The 26,283-nt window shown below is 37.2% G+C and overlaps 3 protein-coding genes across 4 annotated transcripts; 1 reads left to right on the top strand and 2 right to left on the bottom strand.

Moving 5' to 3' along the window:
* Positions 1–3,560: 3,560 nt before the first annotated feature.
* Positions 3,561–11,245, bottom strand: LOC125240353. Of its 2 annotated transcripts, XM_048148254.1 has the most exons (7): positions 11,116–11,245; positions 10,759–10,875; positions 9,541–9,741; positions 7,749–7,877; positions 6,896–7,201; positions 4,770–4,921; positions 3,561–3,806 (listed from the first exon to the last, which is right to left on the bottom strand). In XM_048148254.1, exons 1-7 carry the CDS (start codon positions 11,174–11,176, stop codon positions 3,672–3,674), a joined length of 1,101 nt encoding a protein of 366 aa, XP_048004211.1. In that variant the 5' UTR covers positions 11,177–11,245; the 3' UTR covers positions 3,561–3,671. The 2 variants fall into 2 exon arrangements, with proteins under 2 accessions (XP_048004211.1, XP_048004212.1); XM_048148255.1 differs by lacking the exon at positions 9,541–9,741.
* Positions 11,246–12,417: 1,172 nt separating this feature from the next.
* LOC125240352 (oocyte zinc finger protein XlCOF26-like) lies at positions 12,418–18,050 on the bottom strand. Its single transcript, XM_048148253.1, has 2 exons — positions 17,632–18,050; positions 12,418–13,504 (listed from the first exon to the last, which is right to left on the bottom strand). Exons 1-2 carry the CDS (start codon positions 17,861–17,863, stop codon positions 12,612–12,614), a joined length of 1,125 nt encoding a protein of 374 aa, XP_048004210.1. The 5' UTR covers positions 17,864–18,050; the 3' UTR covers positions 12,418–12,611.
* A 2,303-nt stretch (positions 18,051–20,353) lies between these two features.
* Positions 20,354–22,966, top strand: LOC125240354 (zinc finger protein 431-like). The gene is made up of 2 exons (XM_048148256.1): positions 20,354–20,839; positions 21,621–22,966. Exons 1-2 carry the CDS (start codon positions 20,623–20,625, stop codon positions 22,400–22,402), a joined length of 999 nt encoding a protein of 332 aa, XP_048004213.1. The 5' UTR covers positions 20,354–20,622; the 3' UTR covers positions 22,403–22,966.
* The last annotated feature ends 3,317 nt before the right edge of the window (positions 22,967–26,283 follow it).

Consider the following 26,283-nt stretch of genomic DNA (forward strand, 5'->3'; position numbering starts at 1 on the left):
CTTAAAAAAAAATTGTATGCAATTGACACTGACAGATCTGTCAGTGTCAGTTTGAACTGTCAGATTGCATACAAGTTTTTTTTAAGATTATGAATTTTTAAGACTGTCTGTGGGGAGCCTAAGGCTTCCTACAGACAGTCTTAAAAATTCATAATCTTAAAAAAAACTTGTATGCAATCTGACAGTTCAAATCTGTCAGTGTCTTGTCAGTGTCAGTTTGAACTGTCAGATTGCATACAAGTTTTTTTTAAGATTATGAATTTTTAAGACTGTCTGTGGGAAGCCTAAGACTTTACAAAGGCGCATTGTAATTATAAGTCGGTTTGGTTACTAAGGTTTTGGGGTTTGGTATGTTAGGTTATTATTATCGTTTGAAATAAAATAAAACTTTATTTTGTTCACAAAAGTTGATGTATTATTAACAAAATTTGTTTATTTAAACAATCCAAACTGATGTTATACATGGGAAAGTGTTCGTTTGTTCGTCTTTCACGGCAAAACGGACGAATTGACGTGATTTTCTAAGTGGACATAGTTGAAGGGATGGAAACAACAAAGTCTCTTAATTCGTCGCCAGATGTCGCTGAAGAAATTTTGAAGAGAAATGTAGCGGAATGTACAGAATTCTTCAAATTTTCGTATATCACTCCGAACATAGTTCTTAAGACTTTTAGATCACTGAATTTAAAGAAAACTGAAGATCTATGGGGCCTGTCAGTCAAAGTTTTGCATTCCATTATTGAATCTATTGCACCATATTTAGCTGAGATTTTCAACAGATGCATTGATGTTGGCACTTTTCCAGATATTATGAAACATAGCAAAATTATCCCGTTGTTTAAATCAGGAACGAAGACAGATCCTACGAACTTTAGGCCGATTTCAATACTACCTGCATTAAGCAAAGTGTTTGAGAAACTTATTTTAAATCAACTGCTGTCGCATTTCAACAGAAATAAACTGCTTGATAGCAATCAATTTGGTTTTACCAAAGGTCGATCAACCACTGACGCTGGTGCGGTACTCCTAAAGCACATCTTTGACGCTTGGGAAAAAGCTCAAGATGCTGTTGGAATTTTCTGTGATCTGTCCAAGGCATTTGATTGCGTAGATCACGAAAATTTAAAACGAAAATTAAGCCACTACGGGATAAAAGCCGGTGCCCTCGACTTAGTCTCATCATATCTGTCGGATAGGACTCAGAGAGTAGTTATTAATGGAACTCATTCGGCGGGGTCCCCGGTAGCCCTCGGAGTGCCTCAAGGTTCAATTCTTGGTCCCTTCCTCTTTTTAGTATATATTAATGACCTACCCACTCTTGTTAAAGGCAGACATGATATAGTGTTATTTGCGGATGACACTTCTCTTATATTCAAAGTGAACAGGAAGGAAAATAGCTTCGACAGTATTAATGATGCCCTATCAACTATAGTTAACTGGTTTACGGCAAACAATCTACTTTTGAACGCCAAGAAAACCAAATGCATCAAGTTTGCGTTACCTAACGTCAAGCAGATAAATAACAGCAAAATCCAAATAAAAGGTGATACGCTGGAGTTTGAAGACCAAACTGTTTTCCTGGGAGTCACTTTAGACTCAAAACTGCAATGGCACGCACATATTGCTACTTTAGCTAACAAACTTAGTTCAGCTGCCTACGCAGTAAGGAGAATCAGACAGCTAACAAACGTAGAGACGGCCAGGCTGGTATACTTTGGTTACTTCCATAGTGTTATGTCGTATGGAATTCTGTTATGGGGTAAAGCCGCAGATATTCAGACGATATTTGTGCTGCAAAAGCGAGCTGTACGTTCCATATATGGACTGGGCGCTCGAGCTTCCCTAAGAGAGAAATTCAAAGAGGTGAACATTCTTACCGTTGCCTCTCAGTACATACTTGAGAATATTATGTATGCTAGGAAAAACATCCATGAATACAAGCTTAACAGTGATATCCATAACTATAACACTAGAAACAAACATAAACTTGCCGTGCCCTTCCACCGTCTCCGTAAGGTTAGTACGTCTTTCGTTGGGAACTGTACACGTTTTTATAACAAAATCCCCATTGATGTAGTGAACTTGCCACTCGGCAAATTTAAGTCACATGTTAAGCGCTGTTTGCTAGGTAAAGCTTACTATACGGTAAATGATTTTATAGATGATAAAAATGCCTTTAAGCCAGTAGCTTGATTATGGTAGCAGAAGTTTGTAATACAACCGTACTAGTATCCAGTAAAAATGACACAGCGTAATTTTTCTCATGTGATTGTATTGTATCATTAGTTATGTTAGTAGGACGCTTAGAGACCTTATACACCTCTAAGATTTTTGTTTTCATTATATAGCGTAGTAATATAAAATTTATTTAAAGTATGATAGTACACTGACCCTTAGAAACCTTTACATCTCTAAGTCACGTTGAGCATGTAATTAGTTATGTATAGCTATACTAGGCATTGTTGCCCTCTTTAATGTCACCTACAAGCTTAATGTCGTGTTTCACTGTGTCGATTTTTCTTTTGTCAATTTGCTGTTAGCTTGAACATGTCATGCTCGCTTAAAAGTCTTTGCTTACGGTGGCGTGTTGATCGGGTCGCCACCTTCCCGAATGGAGGTTGAGGGAGGCGATGGCTGAGATACGCGTCATACTCGTGAACGGGTGCTGTTTGTGGAGACTGGTCTGTTCAAGCTTACCTGGGCCACATGTTTTGTTAGATTATTTAACTTTACTTTTGAGCGGATTGCGAGACACTACATTCGGTTCTTGTAAGAATTAAACTTAAGTAAGTAATGTCTTAAGGATGACACTAGAGACCATCACGTTGTCGTTTAATTTAGTTAATTTTAGCTTTTGGACACTTAGAGACTTTATACATCTCTGAGATTTTGATTATATTTTATTTTAAAATAGATTCCTTACTTTAATGACCTTGTTGTCGTTTGATTAAGTTAATGTTAGTTTTTTGGACACTTAGAGACCTTATACATCTCTGAGATTTTGATTATATTTTTAAACTTAATTTGTAACCTTGATTGGCCCTTATTTGTAAACTTGATTTGTTCTTTAATGATTGACAACTAGAGACTTGTACATCTCTTGAAATGTGTAATTTAGCTGTTCATTTTCCGTATTTTTTTTGTATTATTTGACAAAGGTTTTTACTTTTAAATATTTTAATTTTATAAAATTTGACTCTTGGAGACGCTATACATCTCCATGGATTATTTGATTAAGTATAATATTTTTACTTGTAATATTCAGTCTTTTACAACTATTGAAGTATTATAGATTTCTTTTATCTTTGTATCTGTTTGCACTTTCTTTATGTATTGATTATAGTTAGTAATAATATGACATTTAGAGACTTTATACATCTCTAATTCTATATCAGTGTATAGCTACTTTGCTTATGATTAATATTTTTAGTTAATATTTCTATTAATTTCATTTGTTTAACTTTAATGAATACTCTGTAATGTTGACATGTAAAAGTGCCCCCGTGGCCTATTTGCTGAATAAATGATTTTGTATTTTTGTATTTTGTATTTTTAAAGTGACATAGGCTCTTTCTAACCTCCGCTTCCCTAAAATGGGGGCTGTAAATTAGTATGCAGCATTTCACAATTTGCGAATTTAGTTAAGCTAGAAACATATAAAAATGTATGTATCATTGCTGATTCAAGTTAGGTCTGTAAACGCCAACGATCTGAGCGTAGGGTGATTTCTCCTGCGCCTGAGACGAGGTGTATTCGCACGTCGGCCTCTTGAGGTCCAAAGTAACGTAGTTCAATGTAGTCGTAGCCTGGAAAAGTTTTATAAAATGCATTAGAGGGTGCACCCACGGGTGACTTCTCGAAGCGACTTTTTTGTCGCGACCATGGGCTAGTATGAAAGTGCGCTCACGAAGCGAAGCAACTTTTCATACAAATACGTAAGTTGCCGAGCAACTTTGTCGCCCGTGGGCGCGCACCCTTAGGGACATTAGGAATTAGGGCAACCCCAAACCCACATCTAGCATTTCGCGAGCGTAGCGTCGGGTCAACTGTATGGAATAAGACGCCTCAACAACGTCGCGCCGACGCGGCTTCAGGCTTTGCCATACAGTTGCCTCAACTCTATGCTCGCGAGACGCTAGGGGAGCATATGCAAGAAATAGCGATAAAATACGATCAAAAGACAAAAAAATGCACGAATTGAGTTAACTATTCGCGCATGTAGGTAGGGCCCACAGGTCAACTGCCTTTAAGAATAAAACGTGTGCCTTGACGTAGGCGGAATCATCGACAAGCCATAACACTTAAAATTGATTGAAGATGTAGGGCAAAGGTTTATCATGTCATAGAAAACTAAAATTCCGGGCCTTTTTTGGTGACAAGATTTGCTTGGCCTTCTATAGAGTGAGCTTCTATTAATGAGAATAAGTTTTTTTGCAAAAATTTCATTCTTGGCACAAGCTTTTATCGAAGACTGTAGGTACCTTTCTTTCAACAGTCATCTACTGCTCTCCGAGACGTTTCTAAAAACCCCTTCCTCGATGTGGATACGACGTTTTATAACAGAGTTCCTATGACCACCTTTCTTCTCCATCATCAGATCAGATCCATGATATCATAATATTGCATTGTCACGTGATTTACATAAGTGTGCAAAATTTCAGCTCAATCGGAAACCGGGAAGTGGATCAAATTTATAATCTACGTTTTGACCCAAACTAACATACTAACAACTAACAAGGCAAGTTGAATAAAAGCTTGTAAAAACGTACGTAAATGCATTCGTGGTCGTTTTTCGGCGATGTTGTCGCGCGATGTCGCCGTCGACAAACGAGCCACACTGTGGCAGCTAGCAACATCGCAGCAACTACAGCTGGTATCGCGTAGACTAAAGGAGACATAGAACTTTGGTTGACCTTGAGACCTGTAACAAGTATAGGTAATTAATCATTTTAGCCTCTAAAATTAAAAACCGGCCAAGAGCGTGTCGGGCCACGCTCAGTGTAGGGTTCCGTAGTTTTCCGTATTTTTCTCAAAAACTACTGAACCTATCAAGTTCAAAACAATTTTCCTAGAAAGTCCTTATAAAGTTCTACTTTTGTGATTTTTTTCATATTTTTTAAACATATGGTTCAAAAGTTAGAGGGGGGGGGACGCACTTTTTTTTCCTTTAGGAGCGATTATTTTCGAAAATATTAATATTCTAAGAACAAATTAAATTACTTTCATAGAAAATATTTTAACTTGTTATTTTAAGTAGTAACACTTAGTAGGGCGCCACGAGCCTTCGGAAATGTCATATACTTAGAAATTTCGACCCTTGCTTTCGTGGACCGATAGCCGAGTGGTTCTGGCATTCGCCCGGTAAGCGGAGTACGCTGGTTCGATTCCAGCTCGGAGCACTGGAGGCTTTGGTCACTTTTTCTTTGTATATGACATTTTATTTAATGTTTAGAATATTAATATTATCAAAAAACCGGCCAAGTGCGAGTCGGGCTCGCGCACAAAGGGTTCCGTAGCAGCAAATATAATAAACTTATTATGTCAATTTATACACCTGCCAAAATTACAGTTAAATCAACCTATCTCAAAAACTATAAGAGATACTTTGATCAAACCAAAAATCGTTGAAAGAGTTAATTAGCATGCATCACCTCTATTTTTTTTAGAATTTTATACCCCGTAGTTATAAAAATAGAGGGGGGGGGACATACTTTTTACGACTTTGAGAGCTGATATCTCAAAAACCGTTCACTTTAAGAAAAATGTTTTTTAGAAAACTTTATATCATTTTAAAAGACCTTTCCATTGATACCCCACACGGGTATGTACATCGAAAAAAAAATTTTCATCCCTCAGTTACATGTATGGGGGGCCCCACCCCCAATTCTTTTTTTTACTATTTAGTGTCATAATTTTGTAGCGGTTCATACAACACATATTCCCATCAAATTTCATCACTGTAGTACTTATAGTTTCCGAGTAAATCGGCTGTGACAGACGGACAGACGGACAGACGGACAGACGGACAGACGGACATGACGAAACTATAAGGGTTCCGTTTTTGCCATTTTGGCTACGGAACCCTAAAAACGATCTTAGTAAACCCATATTCATTTTTAAATACCTATCCAACAATATATCACACGTTGGGGTTGGAATGAAAAAAAATATCAGCCCCCACTTTACATATAGGGGGGGTACCCTAATAAAACATTTTTTTCCATTTTTTTTTTTTGCACTTTGTTGGCGTGATTGATATACATATTGGTACCAAATTTCAGCCTTCTAGTGCTAACGGTTACTGAGATTATCCGCGGACGGACGGACGGACGGACGGACGGACGGACGGACGGACGGACGGACGGACGGACAGACAGACATGGCGAAACTATAAGGGTTCCTAGTTGACTACGGAACCCTAAAAAAAAAGAAATAGTATATTGGTCTCATATAACCCGGCAACCTTCAAATCAAGAGTGAACAGGCATCTTCTGGGCGAGCTCACTCCATCGTAGGCTACGTCTTTGCCTTTGGCTAGTCTGTGGCCACGAGTAAGCCCATTTATAATTAAAAAAAATGGTCTTTGAGGTTTATACGATCTACATATTATCACTAAACTAGTTTTGATATTTGAAATCTGAGCGATCTGAGCTAACAAATCTTAATTTTCACCACACCAACTGGTAAAGGCTCTCTTGATTATTCGAAAATGGATAGCAAAATTGCATTCTATCCACAAGAGTGCAAAGTAATTTCATACAAATTTCAACTTGATGTCTTAAGCTGGCTGGTAGTGGTAGAATTCAAGAATTGACGTTAACGCGCAAGGTGTTAACAGGTGTTACCTACCTTATAATTTCATTGGAATTTTTAATTGATTATAAAAATACCTTACCTGCCACATTATTTTCTACATTCCCATCGTCTTTTGACTCTTCATTCACCATTTCACTACCCTCATCCACTGTACCTCTATCAGGAATTCCTCGATCTAATAGTTCGATCATGTTAGACCTCACTAGCTCATTGTATCCTTCTATGTAGAACGAACCATTCGGATACGTATATTTGAACTCAAAGTCTTGAGCGCAAAACAGTTTTTTCCTGTGGTATGTCTCGTCTAATTTTAATGGTAGAATATTTATGAACGATGAGTTATCCCATAGTTGAGTTTCTAAATATTTTGGCTTCGAGTTCGGCTCTGGAAAAAAAAATTAAAAACTGAAATAAAGGTACATTACTAAAAAGCTACCAAGGGTCCATTTCTCAAAACTGAAAGTTATAAGCGGAAGTCTCTTTCCAACTTGTCATATTAGACATTGACTACCGCTTGTAAATTGTAACTTGTAGCTTCGAGAAATGGGCCCCTGGTCTACTGGTGGCGGAGCCGAGAATCGAACCCGGGTCTTCAGGATTCGCATCTAACGTGCTTATCCACTACACCACCCCGGCAGCAGGCCGGAAATTTACACTCACAAAAGTTTATTGTATACGCTTTTCCCGCGGCTTCACTCGCGTTCAATTCGAAAATTGCGGAATGTTCCATACAAACTTCAACTCCCATTTTAGGGAAGTGGGGGATTATAAAGAGACAAAAAGTAGCCTATGGCGCTCTCCATCCCTTTAACTATCTCCTCTTAAGTAAATCACGTCACTGCGTCACTCCATTTCGCCGTGAAAGACGGACAAACAAACAGACACACACACTTTCCCATTTATAATATTAGTATGGATAATGTAACAAATACCTTGGATGTACCAATTGAGTTTCCTCCCATCGACTGGCTTGGTCCCGTTACAAATGAAAGTTGTTATGTTTCCGTCCACTTTGAAGATGTAAGGATTAATGTTCGGAGTGACGGTAACTCTGGGTGTTTCTGGAAAAAAAGACGATGGACGTCCGCGTAATATGTTTCTAGCTTAACCGTGCAAACTATCGGTCGTCGGCCGTGGACGTGGCCTTGAGTGCACGGACGTCTGATCGAAATCTGGCTCGCTGGATGTTTTGGTCAGCCGAAGCCACGTCTCGAAGACCGTGCACACTGATCGGTCGCGGTCGCGGTCGCGCGACCGCGGACGTCCACGTAGTATGTTCCTAGCTTTTGTCTTACCTGTCGTCCACTAGGCTCGCCGAGTCGAGTCTCATTAAGTCGCCTCTTGCAATTCTTATGGGACTGCGTCTATTGGTGACGCATCAAATGGCATTCAAATGTATGAGAACTCGATTCGACACGGCTCGATTCCTTCTTAGTGGACGCCAGGCTTAAACAACTTGCCAAGCAGCACGTTTTGGAAACAGTTTATCGAAAGTAGCAAAGTATAATAAAAGTGCTTACATACGATCGCACCGCACCGTGACCTTCGACTTTTTTTCACGCAAGTGAGAGCGAGGAAGAGGTATTTTTTCTCGCTCTTACTTACGAGAAAAACTTCCAAAGTGCGTTTGTTTCGTTTGTTAGCCACTTTATAGTGATAACACACGACCGCACCGCACCAAGGTCATGCACATACTATCAACTTACTCGAAAAGTATCGGTTACGGTGTTTATGTTGTGTGATAGCTGTTTAACCGTTTGGGATCTCTAATAAAATTCTTTATAATTTTCCGTGACATTTTTTCTACCAAGTAATAAAGTAACATGATGGTGTATAGTGGTATAATGAGGTACTTACACTGATATTTATAGTAAATAATCTTATATATTGATTTAAACTTACACGATCTTCACTTTTGGGCAAACTGTTGAAATTATTTATGTATGCATGCGATCTCACTGTACACACTACACAGTTATAACAATAAATGAAATGAAATGATATTATTAATTAAGAAACATCGTTCAATCAAAATGAAGGGCAAGGGATTTCATCTTCGTGGAATCCGGTGATTAGCAAGTGTAAACGTGAAAAAACTTCCGGTCGCATACCACCGGATGTCGTGAGTACCTATAATTATTACCATGGTTGCAATAAAGTATTATGAATTATTATGAGTGTTGTATGTAGGCAGAGTGGCAGAAGTGACTAATGACAATCAAGTGCGAGTAGTTCGAAATACTCGGTCAGCTAGAAGATGTTGATACAACTCCCAGACAGTCTACCCGTGACCAGGGACGTAATGTCATATCCGAAACGTCGGGTTAAGTATAAATGTAGGACTTCCGGTGCGAATGCCATCTTAGTGTTGTGAATAATTTCTTTTTCTTTTGCTCATTAATGTCATAGTGTAATATCGATAGCTTATTAAACAGTAAACTAGTAGTTCTAGTGAGGAGCTGAAGAAGAATTAATCTCGAAACGCGTATAGCTACTTTTTTGTCGTCAACGGCCGGTAGTCCACGTGCTCTTGTAAAATCTAGCTATCAATTTACAAGTGCTAAATTGCTAATTCACCGTACACTGTCGTACTTACCGTACAAAAATTATTAATAATTTGCTCATATCACCTTGACGCTGGCGAAATAGTCAAAACGGACTGAAGCCATTTAATTTTAAAAACTGAACTGAACTAAAATATAAATTCATTTAAATTAATCTTACCAATAAAATGGTTAAGTTTTGTAAAGGCGATCATAATTTTCTCGCTTTCTTCTCTGATTGTATTTCCCGCCAAATAGGTATCCTTTCTACAGTATATATGTGTCCCATAGTCTTGCTGCTTTAGGGTCAAACTCATGGTGAGGCCCAGCATAGATCGTGAACTCGTATGTTGGACCTTTCGCAATAATATATGATCAGGGCCTGCAATCATAAATAAACATAGGTTGACTGTATTTCTATACAATTTCGAAACTGTCCACACACTGTCTTATTTTTTAAGATTATGATTTTTTCAGATTGATCTGACAGATTCCGAATAATCTGAATTTTAAGAATGTGTGTGGCAAGGCAGTCGATCTAATTTATGTATGTATAAGCTTTATTGTACATAAAGGAAACAAAAGAGACACAGTTACAGAGTCAGTAATATACAATGTAGGCGGACTTATCCCTTAATGGGATCTCTTCCAGTCAACCTTTGAGGAAATGAGTAGAAGCGAATTAACGACGAGTAACCAATTTAAAAATGTAATTTTATAAGGTTATGATTTTTTTACATTATGAAATTTAAAAATGTCTGTTGCCAGCTTTAATTTCTATCTTTTTGGTCAAACTGTAAGACGCTTCCATAGAGATCGAACTGATCGAAGGTTTGTTGATTTAGTCGCGCCGCGCCATCACGCGACCATCGTCGTACACGCAAACCACGGCATAAAAGTGCTAACACATGCCCGCACCGCACCAAGGGCATCCATCTTTAATAGAAATTATGTTTATCTACTATCCTATAGGAGAGAGCGAATAAGTCATTTTTTCTCGCTCTTCCGTTACATGAAAAAAATTCACGGTCGCGGTACGGTGCGGCCGTTTCTTTGCTACTTAACTGTGCTTACGTTACGTCACACGACCGCACCGCACCTCACTTATAGGATAGTAACACATTCGTGGACACGTATGTTATAGCATGCGCGTAGTCATTTTTTTCCTTTGGTCTATGACAGATGACGTCACTAGCTGTCCGTGAACGTGGTAATTGGATGAGCTTGGTGCGGTACGGTCCTCGTACGGTCGTGCGTTAGCGCCTTAAGAGTAGCTAACACACGGCCACACCGCACCTGTAAGTGGGCCCCCACTTACAGGATTGTAATTGGATGACCTTGGTTCGGTACGGTGCTTGTGCGGCCGTGTGTTAGCTACATTAGCTACTTAAGTTTTTACCTTTAATCTGGTACCAAGACAGCACATCCCCTGGATTAACAAATGCTTTGCAAGTAAAGACAAGTGTGCCAGCTAGAAAATAATCTTGATGCAGTTCGAAATTCGATACTTTTTCGCCTAAAACAAAATATACATTTTGATAAAACCCCCGACCGCGACATAGTGGACCGATTTTCATAAAACTTGGCTAAGAACACTTCCGACTATTTCAGCTTTCAAACAAATAAAACTAAATCGGTTCATCCGTTCGGGAGCTACACAGACACACACACAAACAGACAGACAGACACGTCAAACTTATAACACCCCGTCGTTTTTTCGTCGGGGGTTAAAAATAGGTATGATTTAGATACTCACAAATAACATCACAACGAAATAATATCAACACTTGTAAAAAACACAATTTTAAGTTAAACATGATTTACTAAGCAACCACGATAACTGAAGCTATTACTCCTTCAAAAATATATGATTTAAATTAGTGAAAATATTTTTTAAGTATATGTATTTTCAATAAATGAATATAACATTAACTGATACATAATGAGTTACACAAGTAGGTTCTACTATAGCCAGGAAAATTATTGAAATAATGACGTTTTAAGGAATATGTTATATCAAGGAAAAACCAGAATATAAGTTTATTAAGTAACAGATTGATTGCACTACCGTAATCCCTATACTATAGCCAGTATAAATTATGATTTGGTTGACCGTCTATAATAGGCTAGTTTCCTGGTAGTCAAATCAGCTTCTTTTTAAGAACTGTCAAAACAATTTGCTAATATTGAATTACTAAGAATAATATTGAATTACTCCTTAGAACTTGTACACCTTTTTGCTGTGTACTTAACACAACAAAAGGGAATGTACAACTTTCTAATGGGGCGGCAACGCGCATGTGACACTGTTTGAGTTGCAGGCGTCCATAGGTTACGGTGACCGCTTTGCATCAGGCGGGCCGTATGCTTGTTTGCCACCGACGTAGTATAAAAAAAACTATGAAATACTTAGTGACGTCACGATTAATTCATTTTCTTTATATATCTTTCTCTTTGATTTATTAAATAGAAATTAAGTTAAAACCTAACTACTGTCCATATTTTTCTTCCAATTATGTGGTGCTTTATTTCGTGCACTGCAATATTTTATTTTAAGTATAGGAAACTAGCCTATTCTATTACAATATTTTTAGATGATCCTTGCTTTATGCTTTAAATCAGGGGAAAAAAACAAATTTTTAACTTCTGATTAGCAGAAACGTCTGCAATCGATGCCACTAGGCTTAGAATACGCCTCTGGATCGATACTACAGCGCTCTGCCAACTGAGCCACCAAGACTTCAACCAAGCTGGCACGGTTGCGATAGATGTCGCTACGGGTCCCATTAAATAAAAAAAAAATTCAAACAAAACGTATATTTTCTTCAGTCTCATCACATACCCACATTTTTAATGAATCAACACTAACATAAACTGGTCAGGCTTTAGGCACTGGTCCCACCGCGAGCTAGTAAGCTATGAGCTCCCGGCTATAAAAACGAACAAAAGATAATCACTCCCGCGCAAATAAAAGAGACACGGCGACGTTTATAGTTACTCGCCCAGCGGTGAGCTATCAATATCGCCGTCTCTTTTATTTGCACGGGAGTCTTATCTTTTGTTCGTTTTTATAGCCGGTAGCTCATAGCTTACTAGCTCGCGGTGGGACCAGTGCCTTATAGGTTATAACCTGTAATTTAATACAAAATGGAGAAGTAAAAGTAAACATTGGGGAGGAAATAATCATTTTCATTTGAGTACAAGAAATTATCTTTGAAACTTCACATAACCTTACTAAACTATGTTTATGTACTATGTTTCTGAATGCTTACGCCTATGGTAACTTAGCCTTCCGCTTGTCGTGAACCGCATCGGGCACATTTCACAGCTATAAGGTTTGTCACCCGTGTGTATCCTCTTATGGCTTGTTAATACTGAGTTTGAAATAAAACCCTTGCTGCAAAATTCGCATACAAAGGGCTTTTCACCAGTGTGTGATCTCTCATGAATAGCTAAATGCGATTTGCGTGTAAACTTAGTCTCGCAAAACACACAGGAATAAAACGTTTTTCTGATATTATTGTAAATACCGTGCGTTTGTAAATGGTCACCCAAAGTGTTCTTGTATTTCAATCGCTTTCCACAAACTTCGCACTCAAAAGGTTTCTCTCCCGCGTGAGACTGTTTATGACTGATCAAATATCTTTCTCGCACAAATTTCTTATTACACACGTCACATGAAAACGGACGATCGACCATGTGATTAAACACATGGGCTTTCAAGTTTTTCTCTGTCGAGCATTCTTTATCGCACAGTTCGCATTTGAACAATTTCTCCACTGAATGGCATTCCTTATGATTACGTAAAGACGAAGGGTATAAGAATTTCTTTTGACATATATCACAGCAGTAAGATTTGTCTCTTTTGCGTTCACACGCTTTATTTTTTAAGTGTTTAATTATTGTTTCTTTCTTAGCGTAGTGTTTGTTACAATTGTTACAAATATATACTTGGTTATGAATTTTACGTATGCAGGTTTTTCTTTGCCTCTTTTCTTTGTGTGAAGAATGTATTTTTTTAAGATTATCAATTGAAATTCTTTGGAGTTTGACAATACAGTCCTGCTGTACTATTTGCTGCATACAACGTGAAAACTCCGGGTTTGTCTCTTCTTTAATCTGAATGTCAGACAGCGAATCCAGTACTGAAACAAAGCATAGACAATAAATAATAAAATAATACTGCCATATAGATAATCTAACCACAAAATTAAAATTTTGAAAAAACCCCAACCATAGTGGAACGATTTTCATGCAACATGGCTAAGAACACTCCCAACTAATTCAGCTATCAAACAAAAAATAAGTCTAAATCTAAATCGGTTCATCCATTCGGGAGCTACGATGCCACAGACAGAAACGTCAAACTTATAACACCCCGTCGTTTGTGCGTCAGGGGTTAATAACCTAACCACAAAATTAAAATTTTGAAAAAACCCCCGACCGCGACATAGTGGGCCGATTTTCATGAAACATGGCTAAGAACACTCCCGACTAACTCAGCTTTCAGACAAAAAAAAAACTAAATCTAAATCGGTTCATCCGTTCGGGAGCTACGATGCCACAGACAGACACACACACAGACAGACAAACAGACAGACAGACAGACAGACACGTCAAACTTATAACACCCCGTCGTTTGTGCGTCAGGGGTTAAAAATAGTAAATTACAATACAAGTATGGAAACTCGTGTCGATTTAAAACACTTCCTCTGGTCATGTTTTCATTTATCGCCAGTCATTTGAATTTTCTCTTCGTACATACGATGAGTTATAGTAGATAGAACAAGCGGTTGCATATATACACAAGACAAAAACAATTATAAAACAATTATAAAAAACCTATTGTTGCCAAGTACAGGTGCGCACTCGGGTTGTTTGCAAACGACCAGCTAAACTGAATGCTTATTTCCTTATTAATTAGATAAGAACTGTTTAATTACCTACTTAGATATAAATTTACCTCTTTCGAATAAAAAATACCTACAGTGTAAACGAGCGACAACAGCGGCAGATAAACCGTTAGCGGTTTTCGCTCGCTGTTCCAATGTAAAAAATAGTATGTAAGTGTTTTTAGATAAATAAATTAAAAAATATAAGAGTGACTTTACGTTGTTTTGACTTTGAATGCTCCGTCTAGTAGTTGATTAGTGTCTGTCATGTATGGAACCGGTCTTTATGATGTATTTATAGATTTTGCTTATTCTATGTAAGGAACAGCGATGTTGATTAAAACATGGATGGATTTAGCCAGTTGTTGATAAGGATTTAGACAGGTCATAAAAGAAGTGTCGGTCAGACTAATAGGTGTCTCGGGGGACTACAGGGCAGGGACTTTCTTTGCCAAATAACCTAACCACAAAATTAAAATTTTGAAAAACCCCCGACTGCGACATAGTAGACCGATTTTCATGAAACATGGCTAAGAACACTCCCGACTAACTCAGCATTCAGTTTCATCCGTTCGGGAGCTACGATGCCACAGAACACAGACACAGACAAACAGACAGACAGACAGACGGACAGACAGACACGTCAAACTTATAACATTCCTTCGTTTTTGCCTCAGGGGTTAATAATTTAAGTTTAGCGGTGCAAAGGGGCAACGCCGCCAGGATGGGTTCACTTCCATAGGTCGGTTCTCTAAGTGAGATTTTTTATATTTAGTTTTAGCATTAATTTTATTCGACTATGGCTATGTTCGAAGGCGACTATGGGATATGGGTTAAATTGTGGCGTAGGCGAGAGGCTGGCAACCTGTCACTGCAATGCCACAGTTTCGTTTTCTTTCAACCCCTTATTTGCCAAGAGTGGCACTGAAGCTTTAGTAGTTTCATGTGTTCTGCCTACCCCTTTATGGGATACAGGCGTGATTATTATTATTATTATTATTATTTTGCTAATGCACAGGCAGCTTAAAGCTGATACGTGCACGTCAATGTCCTGATGCACTTGTGTTTTGTCCATTCAATAAATATTTGTCTAGTCTGTTTTTAAAAGAGTTCACTGTAGGTGCACTGATTACGGTTTCGGGCAAACTGTTCCACACTCTCACTACGCGGTTAGACAAGAAGTGACGTCTAGGGTTTGTATGTATGTATGTATTATTTTATTTTTGGTTGTGTAAAATATTTATATTTATTGTTTTATTAATAGTTGTAGATAAATTATATGCGCCAAGTAGTTGATAAGGTGAAACGTAAGTTAAATAGTTATTTACAAGGGAGCAAAGTTCTTGTTTAGCCGCACATGCCAATATTGATACCCCAAATCTTATACATAATACCAACCTGACGTGTAACTTTGTTATTAATAAACTATTTCATTTCATTTCAAGATTGGAATCTTTCACTTGATCAGGTATTGCTATGCTTGCGGTATCTTGAGCGTTGCGAGGATTTTAAGGTTTAACAAATTTTGCCACAGTGAAACGCCAAAATGAAAAGAAAGGAAAATATTAACTGTGAAACATCAAACTATTAAATTCATTAGCTTTTTTAATATTTTTGATGAATAGTCTTTATCAGTTGATGTGATGAAAATTATTTTGGTATACAAGATCTTTTGGTTAGACTTTATGTATTTTGGTTAGATTCATATAATATTTGAATTGAAGCACACAAGTAGAGTATAATATATTATTATATAATAAGATAACTGATCTAGCCTAGCTATTTATTTATTGGTAAACATGATTGCCGGTTTTTCTTTTGTGTATGATATCTATTTCAATTTATAATTTATATATACTTGAAAAAATAAAAAATCAAAAAATATTCAATAAAATCATTTGATTTGTTCCCTAGTATGATTACATAACTTTACAGTTAACCACTACGTTACATATGCTGAGGTGAGGCCATTTCGTGGCACTTTATTCTCCTGTCATTCATAAATATTGTTTATTGTCTGTGTGTTTACGAATAAAACTTTTTCTATTCTATTCTATTCTACATACCTTAGGCTGACACAACAAGAAAAAGAAGTAGACATATACATTTACAATAATAGACATACACCTAACAGAACCCTTCAGAACAGTTGAACGCCTCACATCCATCGCCTCACATAATCTCAAGTAGAGATGGGCCGAATAGTTCGGTTACATTGCTGAATATTTACCGAATAAACAAAGTAAATAACTTATAAAGATCTTATGTATTCCATTGGATAATAAGTCCTATTTTAGTAGCTTTCTAAGGAACTATTAAAAATGCAAAATATAAACACAATTGTTTTGTAAAAAAGTTAAAAAACCGTAGTTTAAGAGTTGAGAAAAGTTCAGAGTCGTTTTAACTAAGTTTTAGTTACCCACTTAATCATAAGAATATAGTTGTAGTATGTATAAACATTATCAATCATTTCATAGTTTCAATCTTAACATTCGCTTTAAAAATTTGGCATAACCAAATATTCGGTTCGTTAAGAGCTGAACCGAATGTTCGGCCAAATATTCGTATTCGGCAAAGTCCATATTCGGCCCATCTCTAATCTCAAGCATTCACTACATATTGGCCACTTCAATGAAATGTGCAGTTTTCCCGCCGAACCTTTACGACATTTACAACAAACAATTGTTGACATGACAGACAGTGTTATTGTGACATGTGATAATGCACATGATAATTTTTTTTAGACGAAATTATAATTAATTTTTTTGTTAGGAAAATGAAATCAAAAGAGTTACATAAAAAGATTTCTTAAGTTATATTTAAAGTTAATTATTTTAATGTAAAGTATCATATGTTAAAATATCTGCAACTAATAAATTAGGACCTTATATATGTATTTGTATTATTTATTTATTTATTTAAACTTTATTGCACAAATTTATAAAAAAAAACAGTACAAAAGGCGACCTTAACGCCTTGAGGCATTCTCTACCAGTCAACCATTGGGCCAAACAGAAACCAGTATGCGTCGCGCTCTCGACATGTAAAGGCGGGGTGTCGCTACTCTTGAGAAAGGCTCTCGAAATTGAGCCGAAACATGTCGAACGCTATATCGACTTAATACGTGAGTAACCCGCTTAAAATATTTTTAAATATGTATGAGTCTCACGGGAGTTTTATAGTTAAAATAAACAGAAACCGTTTGGTGCAGGATTTTTTAAAATTAAATAAGAAAACACAAATCAGTACTCATATTATATATATCGTTGGCTAAGTAATTACCACACAAGCCCTCTTGAGCTTACCATGGGACTCAATCAGCATAAGAATGTCCTATAAAATTTAATATAAATATTTATTTTAACTGTATGTATACTTACTGAGAGCATTTTCAGGCCGTAGAAATTGGTCCAGCTCATTCTTCACCTCACGGTATCCAAGAATCGCATCTAAATCCTCCTTACTCTCTGATTCATCTAGGTCCAACTCCGATTTTATACGGAATTCAAGCTCAGCCTGCCCATTTGTAGCTAGGTCATGGTCAATATCGCACTTTAGTTCCTCTTTTATGTACTTCTTTTCGTCTTGAAGACGTAATTCTTCAAGCACCATGTTTTTTATCTCTGAAGGCAAGTCTACAGTCCCTTGAATCGCCGGGCGCACTTCATTTGACTCGTAATGTGGATGTAATTACGCAAAATACTACGTATTCCGTGTAAGTAGCTACATTTATTCTGTACACAATTTAAATATACTTGCAAAGCAACGAAAACCATGCCGAATTTATATATTTTTTGCATTGATAATTAGACATTGACACTATTGACAGTGAGCGACCTGCTAAGTATGGAGATTAGAGATAAGGAGCAAAAGCTTTAAGTATCAGAAGTGCACACATAAAAGAAAAGATAGGTGGCGCTGCAGTTGCAGGTACTCTTGCTCCTGCACGGGAAGCATGGTCGCGCGATAGACGATAAAATAGCAGGCCGTCCCTATCACACTATTTGTAAGTGCGATAGGGACGGCCTGATATTTTATATTCTATCGCGCGACCATGCTTCCCGTGCTGAATTATTTTATTTTTTTAATACCCAAAAATATTTTGTTTTGTTACAATTTTTCGAAATTTCATTCGCAAGACTTACAACATTACCTAAGAATCCTAAGATGGGACAAACAATGTTAAAGGGCTTAAGTTGACATATTTGTATAAATAAAACAATTACTAAACACAATTAAAATACACAAAAAGGAAATTAAAATAAAAAAGAAACAAAAACAAAAAGATCGCTGTCAGGATCGAACCTGAGAACATCTGCATACGAAGCCAGCGCACTGCCATGGGACTACGTCTTGACTTAGTTCGACAAAATCCGCCTAGCGAAAAGAACGTCTAATGTCATGTCACGTCGCTGATCATTGAGCGAGACATGCGCTCCACGCGGAGAGATTTGTAACTGCAATTAAAGGGCCTCAGCCGGTCATTTTTGCTACTTTTCTACTTCGACAGATTTTCCTCCCTACCTCTATTCTCCCTGCTGCTAAGAATCATATCTCGATTTTTTAGCGCCACCTAGCCACAGATTGATGTAAATAACCGCTGATGTCTGTAAAGCCCTTTTCAGAAATTACGTGAAACGAAAAAAATTATGTCACTCATGTCACTGTCAAATTGTCAATGTCACGATGCACTTGTACATGCAGAATGCAAAAATTGCAAAATCGTCATGTTTTCACCAGAGAAGCGAACAAATTAACTGAATTGAAGTGAATACAACGCAATAATTTTGAACATTTTATTGACAGTGTTTCACAGTATACTCCCGTGGTCTTCTCTTAATTTTCAGTTTTATCTTGGCGCTGTAGTAAAATAATTTTCTCAAACATGCATTGAAATATTGTCTTTACGTTCCTTAAAATGGACTGGGAAGTATCGCTTTTTGGGCGCAACAACTCGAGAGGACTGTAAAGGGATTTCATATTATTTTTCAGGCCTAGGCCTGCAAAGTAACTTTTTTTAATATAGTACATTACATCAGAGGCCGGGAAAATGAGGATTTCCGGCCAAGTGGGTATATACGGCTGAGCGAGCGTGCGAGCGAGGCCGGATAGGGATACGAGGCCGGGAATCCGTTTTCACGCCGAGGCATGTATAGTGCTTTTCTCAAACATACAATGAAATAAAAAAAATGCTCTAAAGGACAATATTTTATAAAAAAAAGTTACTTTGCAGGCCTAGGCCTAAAAAATAATATGAAATCCCTTTACAGTCCTCTCGAGTTGTTGCGCCCAAAAAGCGATACTTCCCAGCCCATTTTAAGGAACGTAAAGACAATATTTCATTGCATGTTTGAGAAAAAATATTGTCCTTTAGAGCATTTTTTTTTATTTCATTGTATGTTTGAGAAAAGCACTATACATGCCTCGGCGTGAAAACGGATTCCCGGCCTCGTATCCCTATCCGGCCTCGCTCGCACGCTCGCTCGGCCGTATATACCCACTTGGCCGGAAATCCTCATTTTCCCGGCCTCTGATGTAATGTACTATTGTACCCATTTTGTACCTACATTGGAATACCCGATATCTTTACTTTCTTTACGATTACTATATATGTAAGTGTGTACTAGGCTTGTGCCGTTTCGTTCGTTGATCGGAGCGCTCCGATCTCGTGCAGTTGCTCCCACGAACTAGTTCGCTCTTTTAGGTCTTTTGCTCATTTAGTTCAGCCAGACCAGCGACCACTGCGGTCGGAAAGATCCATGCGCGGATCCAGGGGGGGGGTCATGGGGGCCATGACCCCCCCTGGAGCTTAAGTTGGCCATACAAATAGACCACGTGACCCCCCCTGGGGCCCCGGGCCTTTACCACGTGACCCCCCCCCTGGGCACGAAGCTGGATCCGCGCTTGGAAAGATCAGGACTCGGTCGGCGCAGTCACACATTCGTTCTCGATCCAAACCGCTCGCGCTCGCCGATCCTGTACTGAACTAAATGAGCAAAGACCGATTCTCAGAGCACAGAAAGATTCAGTTCATTTCCGTCATTGATGGGATTTTATTCCTAACAGTTCATAGTTCGTGAACGACACAAGCCTAGTGTATACGTTTTCTCGTATACACTAGGCTTGTGTCGTTCACGACGTGGTATAAAAAAAAAAAGTCCCACTTTGTCGATTGCTATGAAGCCGGTTTGTCAGTTTATTCATATAAAGATACAAGTAAATCTCGCCTTTATGTTAACTGACAAAGTGGGACGTTTTAGTAAACACACTCGCATATAATTACAAAGTTCTTAGTGCCATTACAATATTACTTTACGTACAAAAAGTGCCGAAAAGTACTATTCCCGTTATTCAAAAGCATAGCATCAATTATGGAAGGCCTCGAAGTCCGAGTAAAAATAGAAGGAATTAGTGTTAAGATGGAGCCACATTGGAGCGATAGCGAACTAGAAGACAACAAAAATGAGCCTGAATATGACGAAAATGTGACAGACCCTACAGGACTTTACGTTGACCATCTTGTGAAACATGAGCTTGTACTCGGCCCGGAGATTATTCATCGACCTAGCAGTGCCTACGCAGTTTCAAGTAAGTTAATGTTTCGCATAAATTGACTTTGCATACTGTTTAAAACAGCTGAAGTGGTGAAACAGTCTTCTTACACCTGACACATGTAATCCATACTCTTTTTCTGCAAATGAAGTATTGTTTGTTAGTTTTGTTGATAAATCTGATCTGATCTCGGGGTTTGTGGAGTAGATGGCTCTGGGGTTCAATCCTGATAAGGACTTTTATTTGTATCATGAACACAGATATTACTTCTTGAGTCATGAATGATATCTATGCATTCAAGCTTTAGTTATACTAGTGATTTTGTGTAAGAATATTCCTATAATATTTATATTTAAAATAAACATGTGTTATTAAAGGTTCTTCATATTTATTTCATAATATCTCATGTTGTGGTCTGTAATCTCATTATCGCAGATAAATATTCTAAGTTTCAGTTCTATTTTGTTTTTGATATATTTATTGTATTGCCACCACTTCCAATGACCAGCTCATACCGACGTCATCATCATCAAGTGTTTGAGATCACTAAACTGGAGTGTTTTCTAGTTTTTCCAATCCTGTGCCAGTTCTTTGACTTTCTGATACGACACATGATTTAAAAAAAAAAAAAACAAGATACTCGTAGCTTGATCTCTAACTAATGCTCTCCATTCATCATTAGATCATTACCAACATCTTCGCCGAAACCTCATGACTGAGGGTTGTAATCACCATAAGTCGCTGTACATTGCATTGCTCTCCACTGAGGCCGATTACCAACATGTTATCTGTATCATTGCTCCTCTTTTATTTTCAGATATTCTTGATCTGATACAGTTGAAAACATGCAAACAGGAATCAGGCGAGGAGTCTCAATGCGACCAGTTGCTACCAAAACCACATCTCACGGACTGTTCTGTAAGAATCGAGCAAATACCAACACCAAAAATCAAGCTTCCAAAATACAAAGAAAAAACTCTCTCATGTGATGTATGTAACAAAATGTTTCATTATGAAGGACCTCTACTTGCTCATAAAAGGTGTCATACTGGAGAAAAACCATTCCCTTGTGAAATATGCGGGAGGAAGTTCAGCGCTACAAACAATTTAAAAAAACACAAACTTACTCATAGAGCTAATATGAAGGAGCGACGTTACTGTTGTGGTATATGTAGAAAAAAGTTCATTCGTAAAGATAATCTAATGAACCACAAACGTTCACACACAGGAGAGAAACCTTTTGCGTGTGAAATTTGTAATAAGAATTACAGTTACAGAGAAAGCTTAGAATACCACTTAGCAACGCATTCTTCTGGAATTCCAAAGTCTTATAGCTGTGACATATGCGGGGGGAAGTTTCGAACGAAATCACATATAATAAGACATATGCTCATTCATGGGGGAGAGAAATTGTTTCGCTGTGAAATATGTACAACGCCTTTCAGACACAAATCAACTTTAACATGTCACATGAGAACACACACCGGTGAGAATGAGAAGCCGTACGAATGTGCAGTGTGCACAAAACGGTTCATATCAAGTCGCACTTATGATAAACATAATCTGAAAGTACATAAGAGACATAACATTTCGAAGTAGGGAACAAGTCAAATTATTTTATTAATTTTATGTTGTTCCCTAATTATGTTAATTTAACTTTAATTGACATAGATTACTAATTAATATTACATATTTGACATCTATTTTTTTTACTTTGTGAATAATTAAATATGAGTAATATGTAAAATGTCTGCCATTGTCACCAAGTATATGGCCAATCTGGCCAGTGGGGCCATGGACAGACTGACAAACTCGTGAACGATCGTATAAGGGTGGCGTTTTATTAGGAACACATAAACCGTGCACATGGAACCCTTAAAAAGCCCTTTCATTTGAAATGAAGTGTAAAGTCTAAATAAGGTTAAAAACGCTTAAGTTTTTTTGTGACTTTCAAATCCTGAAACTTTTAAAAACTATTTTTATACTTTTTAGGTCCTGTATTTTTACAAGCTTTTATTCAACTTGCCTTGTTAGTATGTTAGTGTGCGTCAAAACGTAGAAGCTAAATTTGACCCACTTCCCGGTTTCCAATTGAGCTGAAATTTTGCACACATATGTAAATCACGTGACAATGCAATATTATGGTATCGTGGAGCTGATCTGATAGGTCAAGTCAGGTCATAGGAACTTTGTTATGAAACGTCGTATCCCCGTCGAGTAAGGGTTTTTTAGAAACGTCTCGGAGAGTTGTAGATGACTGTTGAAAAAAGGTACAGTCGGCGATAAAAGCTTGTGCCAAAAATGTTTTTTTTTTCAAAAAACTTATTTATGACTTATGAGCAAACGGATCGCCTGTTGCTAAGCGATGGCTGTCTCTCATAGACCTTTTCGTTGTAGATGTGACGGGTGACAAAAGGGCTGGACAGTATTTTGGTCAGAGAATAAGCATCACCATTCGCCATTCAGCGAGGCAATGCGGCCAGCCTTTTGGGCACGCTGCCTGTTGGGGGCGACTTACAGGGTATTTTTGAGTTGTAGGTGTGTGTGTGTGTTTTTTTAAGTACTTATGTATTTTTTTTAGGTATGTAGGTTTAGTTTACTGACGAAGCTTGTAGCTAATAACGGAATTTGTATTCAGCTGACGAAGCCTGCTTTGCGGATTTGAGAATATGGTCTCTGAATAAATGGGATTTCATCGGAAATAAAGTTAACTTAGTTTAATAAAGATAAATGTTAAACAATTACTGGAGTTTTAATTGAAGACACCATCATTTTAGTATAAGCAAGGACCATATAATAACGGGACGGAAAGCCTATACAAAAAAGCGTACCCCTCAAATGAATGGGCCTTTTAGGCTTAAAACTAGATGGAGCTGTTTCGTAGCCTGGAAGTGGCCAAAATCATATTTTCCCCAAATATTTTTGCGTGTTTTTATTATTTATAAGAAAAAATGACATGCTTCTTTATTTTAATGTCATGATATCAATGTGCCAATACACATTTAAAAAAATTGGTAGTCATCATCAGTGTAGTTATGATAGTATTTAATAGGTGGCGCTAAAAAAATGAGGTACGATTCTTACTATGGAGATTGAACGGTCTGGCGCAGTCGATAGTGACCCTGCCTGCTACGCCGCGGTCCCGGGTTCGAATCCTGGTAAGGGCATTTATATGTGTGATGATCACAGATATCTTGAGCTTACCGTGGGCCTCTGTCAATCTGTGTAATATTAATCTCTGGTAATATATTTAAAAAAATCCTATATAAATAATTCTTGGTACAAGTAAGCTAAGCTATGTTATAGATCGTGTCAATCACGATGTCGGCTGAAATTAGTTTGGTCTAATCTTGAAATGACTAATAATTGAGGAGTGTCTTTTCAAAAGGACTTATTTCTATAAGTCAACAAGGTTTATTTCTCTAGGAAGACATAGATAAAAATAACCTCTGTTGACTTATAGAAATAAGTCCTTTTGAAAAGACACTCCTCAATTTCATTTCATTTACTTTCAATCCTTGCGTCGTGGTAACTTACTTCCGATGGCGCCACAGCCCTTTGTGGGTCTTGGCCTCCTCCACTATCTTCCTCCAGTGGCCCATTTCTCAGAACTGAAAGTTACCAGCGGAAGTCTCTTTCCAACTTGTCATGTTAGACATTGACTAAGGTAACTGTCCCATATTACGGGAACTTAAGACGTTTCCTACTTTGAGTGAGGATTGTAAAAAAAATGTGAATTTTTTAGTCGTGTTAATTATTTTATTTTAAGGATAAGTCTTCTACAATGGATTTAAGACACTATTTTGCATCGTAACTTCTAATTTATAGAAATTACCGTTGTTTTACTTAACCCTTAGTTTGCCCATTATTCCGGGATACAATTTTGGTATGGCTTCAATTCCGGGAGTCGTTGTACGTAATTACGGGATACCTTTAAAGTCCACGTTGTTGAAGCATAATGTAAAAAAACGAATTAAAAATATTGTTTACATAAATATATAAATGCACATATCGTTTTGTTAGATGCTTATACAGAGTGTATTTTTTATAATTGGCAATGTTTTGATGGGTTGGGGTGGGATGGGAAATATGATATTTTACGGTATAACTATTGTATGATGTAATGACAGGGTGTTATAAGTTTTACTGTCTGTCTAAGGCATCGCTTTCGAATGGATGAACCAATTTAGATTAGTTTTTTTCGTTTGAAAGCTGAATTAGTCGAGAGTGTTCTTAGCCATGTTTGATGAAACACTCTCGGGGTTTTTTTTTTTCAAAATTTAATTTCAATCCAGAAGCTATTGCCGGTTATAAAAATTGCACGGTACTCGTGAAAATTTCAGTTTTTTGGTACTGGTGATCACTGAGCTACACCGTATACATATATGGTGGTGATACGTTATTCAAGTATACTCAAAAAATAAATATTATAGTAATATATAGTAATAGTACTCAATAAATAAATATTATAGGCCGTTCTTACACAGATTGACTGTCTGACTAATTTGTACTATTTTATATTTATATATGTCTATCCTATTATGTATTATCCTCATGTAAATTTTAGCTTTCTAGTAGTAATAATGATTGAGCTAAATCGTAGACGGACAGACTGACTGACGGACAAACCAATATGCGGTATAAAGATTTTTAGTTAACTAAGGAAGTTTAAAAACATAATAGTCGGGTCTCTATACCTTATTTTGTGTTTTTATATTTTAATATACTTTATATAGGCATACCGGAATAAGACACACTCATATAAAGTCGTGTACTTAATTAATTACGGCAGTCAAAACGAAGGCTATATTAAAAGACAAACAAGATTTTTTTCTTAGTACATTGGAAGATTATATAACAATTATACTCAAAACATCGAAATAAGTAACCTTTGTGCTTTAATTTTGTGAAATAAAACAAATTTAATGTCGATGCCACACTCCAATATTTCGCACGTATTACTCAACGAGTATACATTTCGTACTCAATTATGAGACTAAAATCTAAAAAATATATGTACCGTAATTATGTCACTATAATCTGTAATCTTTACTCAATAAATTTACATCAAATATATAAATATACTTCACCGCAAATAATAATAAAACATGAAAACATTGCGGACTGTGTTTCCGTTATTCCGGGATACTCCCGCAATTATGTACACCGCGTCAAAATGGTGTACATTATTCCGGGAGCGGGTACTTTAATTAAAATATGCTTTAAATTAATTTGAAAAGATGATATAAATGTCTTTTAATAACTATAAGACAATTATGATACAAATTTAATATAAATAAACTTACCCGCATCACAGTAAACCCTTAAGAAGTTCCGCTGCCGCGTTAAGCTCACCGTCAAACACGCCCATAGAAACCACTGCGTGGTTGGGACTGACGCGTTTGGAGGTACCTCACGGCTTCAAAAGATATGATAGATATTCGAAAATCGACTTTTTCGGTTCTATTTGATCTATAGTT

The sequence above is a fragment of the Leguminivora glycinivorella genome, chromosome 27, assembly GCF_023078275.1.
Source record: "Leguminivora glycinivorella isolate SPB_JAAS2020 chromosome 27, LegGlyc_1.1, whole genome shotgun sequence".
Lineage (NCBI taxonomy): Eukaryota > Metazoa > Arthropoda > Insecta > Lepidoptera > Tortricidae > Leguminivora > Leguminivora glycinivorella.

What these genes read in the sequence shown, in the direction of transcription:
- LOC125240352 (XM_048148253.1), bottom strand. Translation starts at nt 17,863, where the DNA reads ATGGTGCTTGAAGAATTACGTCTTCAAGACGAAAAGAAGTACATAAAA. An exon ending in ACGGCCTGAAAATGCTCTCA is followed by an intron (nt 13,505 to 17,631) that starts GTAAGTATACAT and finishes GCTTTGTTTCAG; the next exon opens with TACTGGATTCGCTGTCTGAC.
- LOC125240354 (XM_048148256.1), top strand. Translation starts at nt 20,623, where the DNA reads ATGGAAGGCCTCGAAGTCCGAGTAAAAATAGAAGGAATTAGTGTTAAG. An exon ending in CAGTGCCTACGCAGTTTCAA is followed by an intron (nt 20,840 to 21,620) that starts GTAAGTTAATGT and finishes TTTTATTTTCAG; the next exon opens with ATATTCTTGATCTGATACAG.
- LOC125240353 (XM_048148254.1), bottom strand. Translation starts at nt 11,176, where the DNA reads ATGTTTAACTTAAAATTGTGTTTTTTACAAGTGTTGATATTATTTCGT. An exon ending in GTCTTGGTACCAGATTAAAG is followed by an intron (nt 9,742 to 10,758) that starts GTAAAAACTTAA and finishes TTATGATTGCAG; the next exon opens with GCCCTGATCATATATTATTG. An exon ending in ACTCAATTGGTACATCCAAG is followed by an intron (nt 7,202 to 7,748) that starts GTATTTGTTACA and finishes TTTTTTTTCCAG; the next exon opens with AGCCGAACTCGAAGCCAAAA.